The sequence below is a fragment of the Salmo salar genome, chromosome ssa20, assembly GCF_905237065.1.
Source record: "Salmo salar chromosome ssa20, Ssal_v3.1, whole genome shotgun sequence".
Lineage (NCBI taxonomy): Eukaryota > Metazoa > Chordata > Actinopteri > Salmoniformes > Salmonidae > Salmo > Salmo salar.
The window spans coordinates 86,833,076-86,847,966 of NC_059461.1; the positions used below are offsets into that span (position 1 = coordinate 86,833,076).

The 14,891-nt window shown below is 43.7% G+C and overlaps 1 protein-coding gene across 1 annotated transcript; it reads left to right on the forward strand.

Annotated features, from left to right (window-relative positions):
- The first annotated feature begins 2,838 nt into the window (after positions 1-2,838).
- LOC106581474 (extracellular calcium-sensing receptor) lies at positions 2,839-7,217 on the forward strand. The gene is made up of 8 exons (XM_045703421.1): positions 2,839-3,109; positions 3,213-3,537; positions 4,353-4,640; positions 4,718-5,266; positions 5,422-5,601; positions 5,857-5,980; positions 6,084-6,556; positions 6,792-7,217. The coding sequence occupies exons 1-8, from the start codon at positions 2,886-2,888 to the stop codon at positions 7,215-7,217; spliced, it is 2,589 nt and encodes an 862-aa protein (XP_045559377.1). The 5' UTR covers positions 2,839-2,885.
- The last annotated feature ends 7,674 nt before the right edge of the window (positions 7,218-14,891 follow it).

A 14,891-nucleotide genomic window follows, 5' to 3' on the forward strand; every position in this document is an offset into this window, starting at 1 on the left:
CATTTCATCTGATTTAATTTGGTATCTCCGTGGATTTCACGTGATCCGCACCCCTCCCTCCCAAACACTCACAGTGGCTTGGAGAGGCAGACTGGGACTTTTATGGCAGACAATATGTATGATAGGTAATAAGAAACCCACGCAATATAACACTTCACACTGTGTTTTAAGTGATTGTAATTTATTTCATGATACACTGCTCAAAAAAATAAAGGGAACACTTAAACAACACATCCTAGATCTGAATGAAATAAATAATCTTATTAAATACTTTTTTCTTTACATAGTTGAATGTGCTGACAACAAAATCACACAAAAATAATCAATGGAAATCCAATTTATCAACCCATGGAGGTCTGGATTTGGAGTCACACTCAAAATTAAAGTGGAAAACCACACTACAGGCTGATCCAACTTTGATGTAATGTCCTTAAAACAAGTCAAAATGAGGCTCAGTAGTGTGTGTGGCCTCCACGTGCCTGTATGACCTCCCTACAACGCCTGGGCATGCTCCTGATGAGGTGGCGGATGGTCTCCTGAGGGATCTCCTGCCAGACCTGGACTAAAGCATCCGCCAACTCCTGGACAGTCTGTGGTGCAACGTGGCGTTGGTGGATGGAGCGAGACATGATGTCCCAGATGTGCTCAATTGGATTCAGGTCTGGGGAACGGGTGGGCCAGTCCATAGCATCAATGCCTTCCTCTTGCAGGAACTGCTGACACACTCCAGCCACATGAGGTCTAGCATTGTCTTGCATTAGGAGGAACCCAGGGCCAACCGCACCAGCATATGGTCTCACAAGGTGTCTGAGGATCTCATCTCGGTACCTAATGGCAGTCAGGCTACCTCTGGCGAGCACATGGAGGGCTGTGCGGCCCCCCCAAAGAAATGCCACCCCACACCATGACTGACCCACCGCCAAACCGGTCATGCTGGAGGATGTTGCAGGCAGCAGAACGTTCTCCACGGCGTCTCCAGACTCTGTCACGTCTGTCACGTGCTCAGTGTGAACCTGCTTTCATCTGTGAAGAGCACAGGGCGCCAGTGGCGAATTTGCCAATCTTGGTGTTCTCTGGCAAATGCCAAACGTCCTGCATGGTGTTGGGCTGTAAGCACAACCCCCACCTGTGGACGTCGGGCCCTCATACCACCCTCATGGAGTCTGTTTCTGACCGTTTGAGCAGACACATGCACATTTGTGGCCTGCTGGAGGTCATTTTGCAGGGCTCTGGCAGTGCTCCTCCTGCTCCTCCTTGCACAAAGGCAGAGGTAGCGGTCCTGCTGCTGGGTTGTTGCCCTCCTACGGCCTCCTCCACGTCTCCTGATGTACTGGCCTGTCTCCTGGTAGCGCCTCCATGCTCTGGACACTACGCTGACCGACACAGCAAACCTTCTTTCCACAGCTCGCATTGATGTGCCATCCTGGATGAGCTGCACTATCTGAGCCACTTGTGTGGGTTGTAGACTCCGTCTCATGCTACCACTAGAGTGAAAGCACTGCCAGCATTCAAAAGTGACCAAAACATCAGCCAGGAAGCATAGGAACTGAGAAGGGGTCTGTGGTCCACCTGCAGAACCACTCCTTTATTGGGGGTGTCTTGCTAATTGCCTATAATTTCCACCTGTTGTCTATTCCATTTGCACAACAGCATGTGACATTTATTGTCAATCAGTGTTGCTTCCTAAGTGGACAGTTTGATTTCACAGAAGTGTGATTGACTTGGAGTTACATTGTGTTGTTTAAGTGTTCCCTTTATTTTTTGGAGCAGTATATTTTATTAAGAGGCCTATACAAAGGTATTGCACTTTCCTGCAGTCAAATGACCAAATCTCCCTCTTGTGGCCTCATGGGTGGAATGTTACTAATATTTCTCATAATTTCATAATTAATCAACATTATACATTTTGAATTAATAATGTGGTGTTTTTTCTATGTCAATTGATTTTGCTATACTTCAGTCTTCTGTGATGTATATAAATAAAGTGTAATATTGGGATGAAAACTCAAAGTGTAATACATTTCAACTCTATATCTGACATGGTACAGGAGTCTTATTTTCTTTAGCCCATAATCATGTGTGTGAGGTGTATACATTTGTTTCAAAGTAGATTTGTTTAAGACTACCAATAAACATCTGTGACCCTGATTTAGCCCACTGCACTAAAAGATCAACATATTACTACCCTCCCCTGGTATAAATTGTGGTGACATCACACACAGACAATACGACACAGCTTTGTTCCAATGCAATGCAGACACTGCCACCTACTGTTGAGCGAGAAATCTGGTACGAAAATGTCTGACATCCACTTTGATTATGGGGGTGAATGATCCCTTTAAAGCTAGACTCATGTGTTGCTACATCCATTATTTGGACTTAAATGAATTATATATACCCATTGATTCGATAAGAATATAACTTATACAAGCTTATTTTAACTGTCATACCACATCAGAACCCAAAATGTAAACTCATTCTACTCCAATGTTTGTAAACAATGTAAATGTAAACAAACACTGTATAGCCTCACAACATGGTTAAAACTATAATTTCAATATCATGGATGGTCAGTCCTTGCATTCATTTCTCTGTCTATTAATCTGAGAGTGGTTACATTTTTCCAGACACATCCTTTTTTTTGTTTACCAAAATAGAGGCGGGGTAAGGGCTTTGCTATTGTTCCAACTATGATCTACTCATTAGAGAATGCACTGCAATAAAAAAATGGAAAAGTAGGACCTTGTCTGCAGTGATGTCATGACAACCTGGGCCTATATAGGGACCAAACCTCGTACCCACAGCCACACAAGTGAGAATTGGGGGTTAGACGAGGACTGGAAGCCCTAACTGATCTCACATCATACATCCACTCTCTGCCTGCCATGGCGCACCTCTCTGCCAGACTCCTGCTGCTGGGGCTTCTCCTGTGGGCCAGCCGGGTTTGCTCTGCCACTGCCCAGGACGGGTGCACTTTCCTGGGGGAAGAAGAGACGAGCAGCTTCTATCAGGAGGGAGACGTGGTTCTTGGGGGCTTGTTCCCGCTCCACTATAGTCCTGTGTCCTCTGTGACATCATTTCAATGGGAACCGCAACAAACTACATATGAGTAGTAAGTGATGGGAAATGAAGAATGTTTTCTGTCTGTCTGTTTGTCTTTTTCTCTCTCACGTGCATTGCTTCTAAGCCACTTACTATCCTCTTTCCTGTAGTTTCAGTGCCAGGGCCCTGCGTTGGATGGAGACCATGATGTTCGCAGTGAGAGAGATCAACCAACGAAGTGACCTGCTCCCACACCTGACACTGGGGTTCCATATCCGGGACAGCTGTGACCATGTCCCTGTGTCCCTGAGAGGCTCCCTGCTGCTGGTCAACGGGCAGCCAGAATGGGGGGCAGACTCCAGGGGAGCAGGTCAGGGTCCAGGTTCGGACTGTGCCGCTGTACGCAGGGCTGTGTCCCCTGTTATCATAGGAGATGCCGCCTCTGGAGTGTCTATGGCTGTGCTCAGAACTCTGGGCTCCTTTCAAATACCCCTGGTGAGACTAGGGTTACGTATATTGCACTTTTATCATTGTGTAATCGTCTTCTTATAGTTGATAAATGGCTTTTGATGGAGGTAGATCCTTGGTAAAAGTATGGCTCATAACAATAGCCGAAATGGAAATACCCAAAAATACAGATGTCTTGAAGCTTTTACAGTTACATGTCTGATTGTTATGTACGTACTGTTACTTTGACAGGAGCCATACTATTTCATGACTTAAAAGCTACTTTCAAGATTCTATACATTTTATTATGGAATTGCTTTCCTTGACTGCTACATGAAAATGAAGGGCTATATGCAATGCTTGAGTAGAACTTACAGAGTGAACATTTAACCTGCTGTTCTCTCTGCTCTGGACTGGCTTGTAGATCATAATATACAGGTAAGGGATCTTAATTTGATCACTCTTTTGTTGCTGAGAATTTTTCTGCACCGCAAGAAATGCAGATGAGTTTGGTGATTTACATAAATTCATTGGAAAACCACACTAACGTACGTTATATTAACAGTGTTGGCTAATTTGGGCCATCTAATAGCCTGACCACCAATCAAGCTACACAATGGACTAAATGTTCATATTCTGTTGATGCAGGATTATTTTGCTGTGACAATACTGGACAAATGAAGATCCCACATCTGTAATGTATTTTTACTTTGTCAGGAAACATGTTAATTCATATCTTCAAATGTTATTAAAAAAATTCATGAAATTGAGTTCATATATATTGTAAATATTAAAAGCTATATGTAATGCTTGAGTACATCTTACAGAGTGGACTTTTAACCTGCTGTTCCCTCTTCTTTCAGGTGAGCTACTTTGCCTCCTGCAGCTGCCTGAGTGACCAGAAGCAGTTCCCTACGTTCATGCGCACCATGCCCAGTGATGCCTTTCAGATAAGAGCCCTGGCTCGCCTGGTACGCTACTTCCACTGGACGTGGGTGGGCGTCATCGGGGTGGAGTCTGACTATGCCCGTTTTGCCATCCAGTTGTTTCTTCAGGAGTCCGTTCACTTTGGGATGTGTGCTGCCTACGTCCACTTCTACCCAGTGGTCCTTACCCAGCATGCTGTGGGACAGCTAGTGGACACTATCCAGGTTAGCAAAGAAATAAACGTATGATGTCTTCAAAGCACAAGATTATACATTTTGTTATTCTTGTAATTGTTACCCAGGGGTCGTCCTCCCGAGTCCTCCTGAATTTCTCCGGTGAGTCGGAGCTTCGGAGTATCCTCAGGGAGTGTCTCCATCGGAATATCACAGGGCTGCAACTGATCGCCAGCGAGGCCTGGGCCACCTCCAAGTCCCTGTGGGGAGAGTTTGGAGATCTCCTGACAGGAACGCTGGGATTTGGAATACGGAAGGCTGATGTTATTCCCGGGCTCAAAGACTTCCTGACCAGACTAGGACCATCCGACAGAAGTCAGTCGGCTTTCCTGGCAGAGTTCTGGGAAGAGACATTCAACTGTAGAGTGAACGATTCCTTAAACACACACACTCACTCCATCAGTTACCTGGACAGAGAGCCCTGTAGTGGAAGAGAGGTTCTGGGGGATGTGTACACACCCTATGCTGATGTGAGCCAGCTCAGAGTGTCCTATAACGTGTATAAGGCTGTGTATCTCATCGCCCATGCCCTGCAGGATATGACCAACTGTGTGGATGGGCAGGGGCCTTTTATCAATGGCACCTGTGGGGACCCAAAGCATGTTAAACCATGGCAGGTGAGTCTATAGCTGAAGATACTCTGCTCGTTATTGCTGAATAGATATCAATGCCTGTTTCTCATTCGCACGCATGCAGACACACACACACACACCAGTAGGTGGAGTAGAGTGCATATTTTCTCATCTCACCCTCTCCACTCCTCTTTCCCCAGCTATTACATTACATGAAGCAGGTGAAGTTTTCCACACTCGGGGAGGAGGTCAGCTTTGACCACAACGGTGACCCCATCGCTTCCTATGACCTCATGAACTGGCAGAGGGGGCAGGATGGCTCCCTGCGATTAGTTAAAGTGGGGTTCTATGACGCCTCATTGGCCGATGGCCGAGACCTGGTCATAAATGACTCAGTGATTCAGTGGCCTGTGGGAAAGCAGGTGCGCCCTATATCACAGTCTAGGTGCTTGGTTCTACGTTTTCTTCTCAGTCTGTTCTTTGTTGTCTTCTTAACGCCATTGAAGAATATCAAGTTGGCATTTTATAAACTACATTTGGCTAGTTTGAAAAGCATTCTGAAACACTTTCCCTGCACACCTCTTATTACACGTGAGATGTATCAGTATATCTGAGTGGTGCCCCTCTGCCCCCAGGCAGCTCGATCAGTGTGCAGTGAGAGCTGTCCCCCAGGCACCCGTGTAGCCAGGAAGAAGGGGGAGCCTGTCTGCTGCTTCGACTGCATCCCCTGTGCTGAGGGGGAGGTCAGCAATCAAACTGGTGTGTTTTCCCTTACTTCTAAGCCTTTCTCACCAGTCATTGGTCAGAACTAAAAAAACAGTGTTGCTGTTGCAATCCCTGTTTTCTCTTTCCTCTCTGTCAGATTCTTTAAACTGCATACGCTGCTCTGACGTCACGTGGCCAAACGAGGCCAGAGACCACTGTGTTCCAAAGACCATAGAGTTCCTGTCCTATCAGGAGTCCATGGGTGTCGTCCTGTGTGTGGTATCCATTCTTGGGGCCTGTGCCTCACTCTCTGTCTTGGCGGTGTTTGTTGCCAACCGACACACTCCCATCGTCCGTGGCAACAACATGGAGCTGAGCTTCCTTCTCCTCTTCTTCCTTTCCGTCTGCTTCCTGATTGGCCTGTTGTTCATCGGGGAGCCCTCTGATTGGCTGTGCCGGATCCGGTACCCAGCGTTCGGGGTGAGCTTTGCCCTCTGCATCTCCTGCCTCCTTGCCAAGACCATGGTGGTCCTCATGGCCTTCAGGGCCACCCTGCCAGGAAGTGATGTCATGAAGTGGTTCGGCCCTGCCCAGCAGAGAGCCAGTGTTGTGTTGTGCACTGCCGTCCAGGTACTATTCTGATCTTGTTGCTTTTCTTTTCATTGACTTCTACCTTCTAAGGCTGCGTTAACACAGTCAGCCAGCCTTGTGACCAATCAGATCTGATCTTTTGCCATTAACTGGGCTAAAGCCTAGATTTGGGCTGCCTGACTAAATGCAGCCTAAGTGAAAGACATTAAAATGAATCAGACTATTGAATAACTTGATCAATATTAAATCCGATATGGTTCCCTCTGGCCGATAGGGATTGATCTGTCTCATCTGGCTGCTGACCAGACCTCCCTACACCAACCTCAACACCGGCCACATCAGCTCTGTCATCATCATCGACTGTGCCATGGGGTCAGAAGTCGCCTTCTGGTGCGTTCTGGGATACATCGGCCTCTTGGCCTGCATGTGCTTCATCCTGGCCTTTCTGGCCCGGAAACTGCCGGACAACTTCAACGAGGCCAAGTTCATCACCTTCAGCATGCTGATCTTCTTTGCTGTATGGATAACATTTATCCCTGTGTATGTGAGCACAGCAGGAAAGTACACAGTGGCCGTCCATGTCTTTGCCATTCTAGCCTCGGCCTTTGGCCTCCTGGTCTGTATATTTGCCCCTAAGTGCTACATTGTAATGCTCAGACCAGAGAAAAACAGCAGGAAACACATGATGCTCAAAGGATAATAGATTTCCATGTCATGATTCCTGATCAGTATGTTGAATCAATATATTTTATTAATAAAAAGTCGTACTAGTTTATATTACATTCACCACTGAGTTACGTGCAATATTGACCATGTTAATATGTTAAATATTTTTCATAGGTTAGGAAGAATTTGCATAACAATATATTAAATTGAATAAAATGTACAAATGTGGTCTTTATTCTGAAATAAAACCAGACACTCCAATGATATTGTATGATGCATTATTAATTAGCGTTTGACTTATCTGCACACATCTTGGTAAAACAAATATAAATTGGTATAAAACAAGTAGTACATAAAAGGCTGATTATTAGTCATTAATGGTCATGTGATAAAACACCTTCCATAGAAATATGACCAAACACCTTCCATAGATTTGTGGTCAAACACCTTCCATAGATTTGTGATAAAACACCTTCCATAGTTTTGTGATAAAACACCTTCCATAGATTTGTGATAAAACATCTTCCATAGATTTGTGGTAAAACACCTTCCATAGATTTGTGATAATTCACCTTCCATAGATTTGTGATAAATCACCTTCCATAGATTTGTGGTAAAACACCTTCCATAGATTTGTGATAAATCAACTTCCATAGATTTGTGATAAACTACCTTCCATAGATTTGTGATAAAACATCTTCCATAGATTTGTGGTAAAACACCTTCCATAGATTTGCTTAGCAGCAGCAGGAGGAAGTAGTACAGTACGAAAATGTGATTATTTAGCACTCAGCGATCTGAGAAGACATTTCTTTACACTGCTAGCTACATAAAAGCAAAGCTAATAATAAAAAAAACAAAGATAATCAAGGCTTACTTACTTGGTATTTTAATCACCATAGCTGAGTGCATCACTGTCGTTTATATTTTACATTTACGTCAGACGCTCTTATCCAGAGCGACTTACAGTAGTGAATGCATACATTTCATACAATTTCATACATTTTTTTGCTGGCCCCCCGTGGGAATCGAACCCACAACCCTGGCGTTGCAAACACCATGCACTACCAACTGAGCTACAGGGAACGTTTCCGTACGACATTTATTTTTATATATTTTTTTATATTAGGCTTAATAGGCTTTTTGGGGGAAAGAAGCAGGCTTCCTCTTGATAATTGCTGAATGTTAAACAGGCCTAAAGTAGCGTAGAGAATGCATGTCGGGGAATGTTGAGGAGAGAAAGTGCATTGGTGTGATCACTTTTGGCAGGTTATGACATTGTTGCGCTGATTCATTGCAAATAGTTGCACAGGACATACAGAGAGAGCACAGTGAAAAAGAAGACCGAAAGGAATTGACAACCATTAGAAAAATGGAAATCACTTGCAAATCACTTGAGCAACGAGGCAGTGACATACTTGCTGTAAAATATATGCAGGCTAAATGGCGTTTGTTGTTCGATTGCTGCATTTAAATACGATTCACTATAATATTTTTCATTAGGCCACATGTACATTGAAGTATCATTTGCAGTTGTCACTATTACAATGAGCACACCCTGAAAGCAATGAATGGTCACATGGAAGCAGTGCATTAGAGACCTCACGAAAGGCTGGTCTTGTGTTGGCACCTTATTAAATAGGCAGGGTTCAGTAGGATGCGTTGATCAGTTGCTTGACATGTGTAGGACTGTAGAACGATACATTTTTCTCTAGTGTGGATGCTCACCAATGTTTTATAGTTCCAGTGCATCCTATAGTTCATCATTATAGTTATCGTTATAGTTATTGGCTTGGTGGATGGCCACGCCGTAATGTAGTCTACCACAACACATCTAACGTTATTATCACAACAGAACGAGCCTGCTAGTAGGTCTAGCTAACGTTAGCGACCTTGAATTAAATAAATATAAAATTACACGTATACACTTATATTGTTAACCTGACTGTTATATATTCTATAAATAGACTCTTTGAAATAATTTACTATAGCAAGTTTACCACCAGCAAGCTAGGGTAGGGAAGTAAAGCAGAAGTCGAACCCATCACTTCCGTTGTTTGGCTGTGCCCATAGCAACGTTCGAAAAGCAGCTGGATACCTACAGTATCACGTGGTCTACCATGGCATTGTTGAATACTCTTTTCTGATTGTCTTGAAGGGCATTCTAGAGCATGCATTATTTACCTTTAGAAACTGTGTGGTTAGAGCCCTGAATGCTGATTGGCTGACAGCCGTGGTATACCAAATCAAATCAAATTGTGTTTGTCACATGTGCCGAATACAACAGGTATTCACCTTACAGTGAAGTGCTTACTTAAAAACCCTTAAAACTTCTTCAGGATTGGTGGGTCCCCTGCGGGACGGTTGAGCTAACGTAGGCTAATGCGATTAGCATGAGGTTGTATGTAAGAAGAACATTTCCCAGGACATAGACATAGCTGATATTAGCAGAAAGCTTAAATGCTTGTTAATCTAACTGCACTGTCCAATTTACTGTAGCTATTACAGTGAAAGAATACCATGCTATTATTTGAGGAGAGTGCACAGTTTTGAACATGAAAAGTTATTAATAAACAAATTAGGCACATTTGGGCATTCTTGAATCAAAATTTTGAACAGAAATGCAATGGTTCATTGGATCATTCTAAAACGTTGCACATACACTGCTGCCATCTAGTGGCCAATATCTAAACTTCATCTGGGCTGGAATAATACATGTTGGCCTTTCTCTTGCATTTCAAAGATCATGGTACAAAAAAACGGTTGGTTTTCTCTTTGTATTTTCTTTTACCAGATCTAATGTGTTATATTCTCCTACATTCCTTTCACATTTCCACAAACATCAAAGTGTTTCCTTTCAAATGGTACCAAGAAAATGCATATCCTTGCTTTAGGTCCTGAGCTACAGTCAGCTAGATTTGAGTACGTCACTTTAGGCGAAAAATGAAACAAAAGGGGCCGATCCTTATTAAGAAGATTTTAACCAATAATGCAGTTAAGAAAAATACCTTAAATAACAAATCAAATTAAAAGGTTATTAAAGAGCAGCAATAAAATAACAATAGCAAGGCTAAATACAGGGGGTACCAGTACAGTGTCAATGTGCGGGGGCACCAGTTAGTCGAGGTAATTGAGGTAATATGTACATGTAGGTAGAGTTATTAAAGTGACTATGCATAGATAATAACAAAGAGTAGCAGCAGCGTAGAAGAGAGGGCAATGCAAATAGTCAGGGTAGCCATTTGATTAGATGTTCAGGAGTCTTGCGGTTGGAGACCGAGCAGTTGCCATGCCAGGCAGTGATGCAAACGGTCAGGATGCTCTCGCTGGTGCAGCAGTAGAACTTTTTGAGGATCTGAGGACCCATGCCAAATCTTTTCAGTCTCCTGAGGTGGAATAGGTTTTGTCGTGCCCTCTTCACGACTGTCTTGGTGTGCTTGGACCATGTTAGTTTGTTGGTGAAGTGGACACCAAGGAACTTGAAGCTCTCAACCTGCTCCACTACAGCCCCATCAATGAGAATGGGGGCATGCTCGATCCTCCTTTTCCTGTAGTCCACAATCTCCTCCTTTGTCTTGATCACATTGAGGGAGAGATTGTTGTCCTGGCACCACGTGGCCAGGACTCTGACCTCCTCCCTATAGGCTGTCTCATCGTTGTCAGTGATCAGGCCTACCACTGTTGTGTCATCTGCGGAGGGAGCAACTGGATCATTTTGTCCAGGTGTGAAGGCGCAGTGTGGAGTGCAGATCCATTGATCTGTTGGGGCAGAATGCAAATTTTAGTGGGTCTAGGGTTTCTGGGATAATGGTGACAATGTGAGCCATGACCAGCCTTTCAAAGCACTTCATGGCTACAGACGTGAGTGCTATGGGTCGGTAGTCATTTAGGAAAACTATGGTGATGGCCTGCTTGAAACATGTTGGTATTACAGACTCAGACAGGGAGAGGTTGAAAATGTCAGTGAAGACACTTGCCAGTTGATCAGCGCATGCTCAGAGTACACGTCCTGGTAATCCATCTGGCCCTGCGGCCTTGTGAATGTTGACCTGTTTAAAGGTCTTACTCACATCGTCCGGAACAGCTGATGCTCTCATGAATGTTTCAGTGTTACTTGCCTCAAAGTAATTTAGCTCGTTTGGTAGGCTCGTGTCACTGGGCAGCTCTCGGCTGTGCTTCCCTTTGTAGTCTGTAATAGTTTGCAAGCCCTGCCACATCCGACAAGCGTCGGAGCCGGTGTAGTACAATTCGTTCTTAGTCCTGTATTGAAGCTTTGCCTGTTTGATGTGTCGTCGGAGGGCATAGCAGGATTTCTTATAAGCTTCGGGGTTAGAGTCCCATTCCTTGAAAGTGGCAGCTCTGCCCTTTAGCTCAGTGCAGATGTTGCCTGTGATCCATAGCTTCTGGTTGGGGTATGTATGTACAGTCACTGTGGGGACGATGTCATCGATGCACTTATTGATGAAGCCAGTGACTGATGTGGTGTACTCCTCAATGCCATCGGAGGAATCCCGGAACATGTTCCAGTCGGTGCTAGCAAAACAGTCCTGTAGTTTAGAATCTGCTTCATCTGACCACTTTTTTATAGACCGAGTCACTGGTGCTTCCTGCTTTAATTTTTGCTTGTAAGCAGGAATGAAGAGGATATAATTATGGTCAGATTTGCCAAATGTAGGGTGAGGGAGATCTTTGTACATGTCTCTGTGTGTGGAGTAAAGGTGGTCTAGAGTTTTTTTCCCTCTGGTTGCACATTTAACTTGCTGGTAGAAATTAGGTAAAATGGATTTAAGTTTCCTTACATTAAAGCCCCTGGCCACTAGGAGTGCCACCTCTGGATGAGCGTTTTCCTGTTCGCTTATGGCCGTATACAGCTCATTGAGTGCGGTCTTAGTGCCAGCATTGGTTTGTGGTGGTAAATAGACAGCTACAAAGAATATAGATGAAAACTCTCTCGGTAGATAGTGTGGTCTACAGCTTATCATGAGATACTCTACCTCAGGCGAGGAAAACCTTGAGACTTCCTTAGATATCGTGCATCAGCTGTTGTTTACAAATATACATAGACCACCACCCCTTGTCTTACCAGACCAGAGGCTGATGTTCTATCCTGCCGATACAGCTGTATGTTATTCATGTCGTATGTTATTCATGTGTCAGACCGTATACCACAGGTAAGACAAAACATTTACTTTTACTGCTCTAATTATGTTGATAACCAGTTTATAATAGCAATAAGGCACCTCAGGGGTTTGTGGTATATGGCAATATACCATGGCTAAGGCCTGTGTCCAGGCACTCTGCGATGCGTCGTGCGTAAGAACAGCCCTTGGCCGTGGTATATTGGCCATATACTACAAACCCCTGAGGTGCCTTATAATGCCCGGTATATCAGCAAGGTAGTATTCAATGTCTATAGTTAATTCTTAAATGTGCTATGTTTGAGCTGCTTTAGAATACAAAAGTCTAATGGAAATCATCATTGGCATTGTTGAATTCAATTTTCATAATAGCAAGTTAGGCTGATGGTTTGGTTAGTTAGCAAGTCTCTTTGTTTGGTTTGTAAGGTAACTGCTGTAGCTATCTTGTAAACTTGCTAGCTACTTCAGTGAATGTTAAACACATTCCTAGCGTCAAATGTGCTCAATTATAGCCATGGCATAAAAGGGATAATCAATGAGGTGTTCTGCATTCTCTGGAAAATAATCCAACTTCATTGAAGGTTAGTTCCACTCCGATAGGACATTGTGGAACACACCTTCCACATTGTTCATTATTTTCCATAGAACGCACAGCCCCTCGTTGATATTCCAGCGTGTTGACTGTAAGCCTACCTGTTGATATTCCAGTGTATATACTGTAAACCTACCTGTTGATATTCCAGTGTATATACTATAAACTTACTTGTTGATATTCCAGTGTATATACTATAAACTTACTTGTTGATATTCCAGTGTATATACTGCAAACCTACCTGTTGATATTCCAGTGTATATACGTAAACCTACCTGTTGATATTCTAGTGTATATACGTAAACCTACCTGTTGATATTCTAGTGTATATACTGTAAACCTACCTGTTGATATTCCAGTGTATATACTGCAAACCTACCTGTTGATATTCCAGTGTATATACGTAAACCTACCTGTTGATATTCTAGTGTATATACTGTAAACCTACCTGTTGATATTCCAGTGTATATACTGCAAACCTACCTGTTGATATTCCAGTGTATATACGTAAACCTACCTGTTGATATTCTAGTGTATATACTGTAAACCTACCTGTTGATATTCCAGTGTATATACTGTAAACCTACCTGTTGATATTCCAGTGTACATACTGTAAACCTACCTGTTGATATTCCAGTGTGTTGACTATAGGCTTACCTATGGCCTCCCGCGTGCCGCAGTCCTCCAGACTATGCTATCTTCCTGGATGCTGAGCTCGTAGGCCTGGTTAGCAGCTAATCCAAACATGCTGCACCTGCCCTGCCCTCAGCTGCCAGTTGATGATGTCATACGAGGCAGGGGGGGGTCTCCATTTTCGTGAAAGAACACAGCCTCACCAAATTGATTTATGAAACGCACCATCTTTAGTTGATCAATGACCTAACGATGAGAAGATGGAGAAATATGCATGTTATTTCATGAATATAAGTATCACAAGAAAGAAGCCAATCCTTTTCCAACCAGCTCGCCTCAGTAGGCTCTATCTGTGATAGATTCACACACGGTCTCATTGGGCTTTCCCTTTCTTTTTTGAAAAATATTAAGTGATGAAGGCCGTGTGCAATAGTATACACTGCTTTGTAGACACTGTAAAACCATGTCAGCTGTGTGACGTTGAAGAACAGATCCTGTGAGTCCACAAGTGTCTCTGCTCCAGTACAGGTCTTACTGCTCCTCACAGAGCCTGAGGGCTCACCGGCTGAGAGAGGCCAACAACCCACCTTCTTCTCCCAGAAATCCCTCACTAAGGCAGCCTTTGGAACTGTGTAGGGAGTGATGCCCATGAGAAAGTGTTGCAGTTTTGCGGATGGCCATATTCCGCACCACAAATCCTATGGCCCCACTGAAGGAGCTGTATATTTCTGGGGTGTAGTGATCCAGTCCTCACTGGTGATCCACTGAATGTCTGTTATGTTTTGTCTCACCGCCTCCCTCATCAGTGGGTAAAAGTCCCTCTCAGGAACAATTTACAGGATGACTTGGACTGATGATTGTTTGATAATGTCCACCACATCAAGGATTTTACTACTTGGGTAGGTTCGTAGCACTGTCCTAACGAACGCAATGCAAGGCTAGGACACCATTATCTATAGTCCCTAGTCATTATCAGACTGTCCCAATCCGAGTCTAGCCAAAATACTTGACCAGGGCTGCTAAAACTTTAGCCTGGTGGTAGTCGCTGGGGATGGTATGAAAAAATGTGTGGTATTTAGCTCTAATACTCAGACATGCACATGTCGAGAAGAAGAATAAAGAATAACGTCAATAAAAATGCTTTCTTTCTTCACTCTGGGCATTATTTTGATTTGCAATTATGAGAACACACACCTGGCATGTAAACATTACAATTAACTAGACACCCATCAATTATGAGAACACACACCTGGCATGTAAACATTACAATTAACTAGACACCCAGCCACAGCCAAGGACTGAGAAGAGCCTGATTCAACTATAAGGGCAGATATAGTAGGGGGGC

What these genes read in the sequence shown, in the direction of transcription:
- LOC106581474 (XM_045703421.1), top strand. Translation starts at nt 2,886, where the DNA reads ATGGCGCACCTCTCTGCCAGACTCCTGCTGCTGGGGCTTCTCCTGTGG. An exon ending in AGCTAGTGGACACTATCCAG is followed by an intron (nt 4,641 to 4,717) that starts GTTAGCAAAGAA and finishes ATTGTTACCCAG; the next exon opens with GGGTCGTCCTCCCGAGTCCT. An exon ending in GGAGGTCAGCAATCAAACTG is followed by an intron (nt 5,981 to 6,083) that starts GTGTGTTTTCCC and finishes CCTCTCTGTCAG; the next exon opens with ATTCTTTAAACTGCATACGC.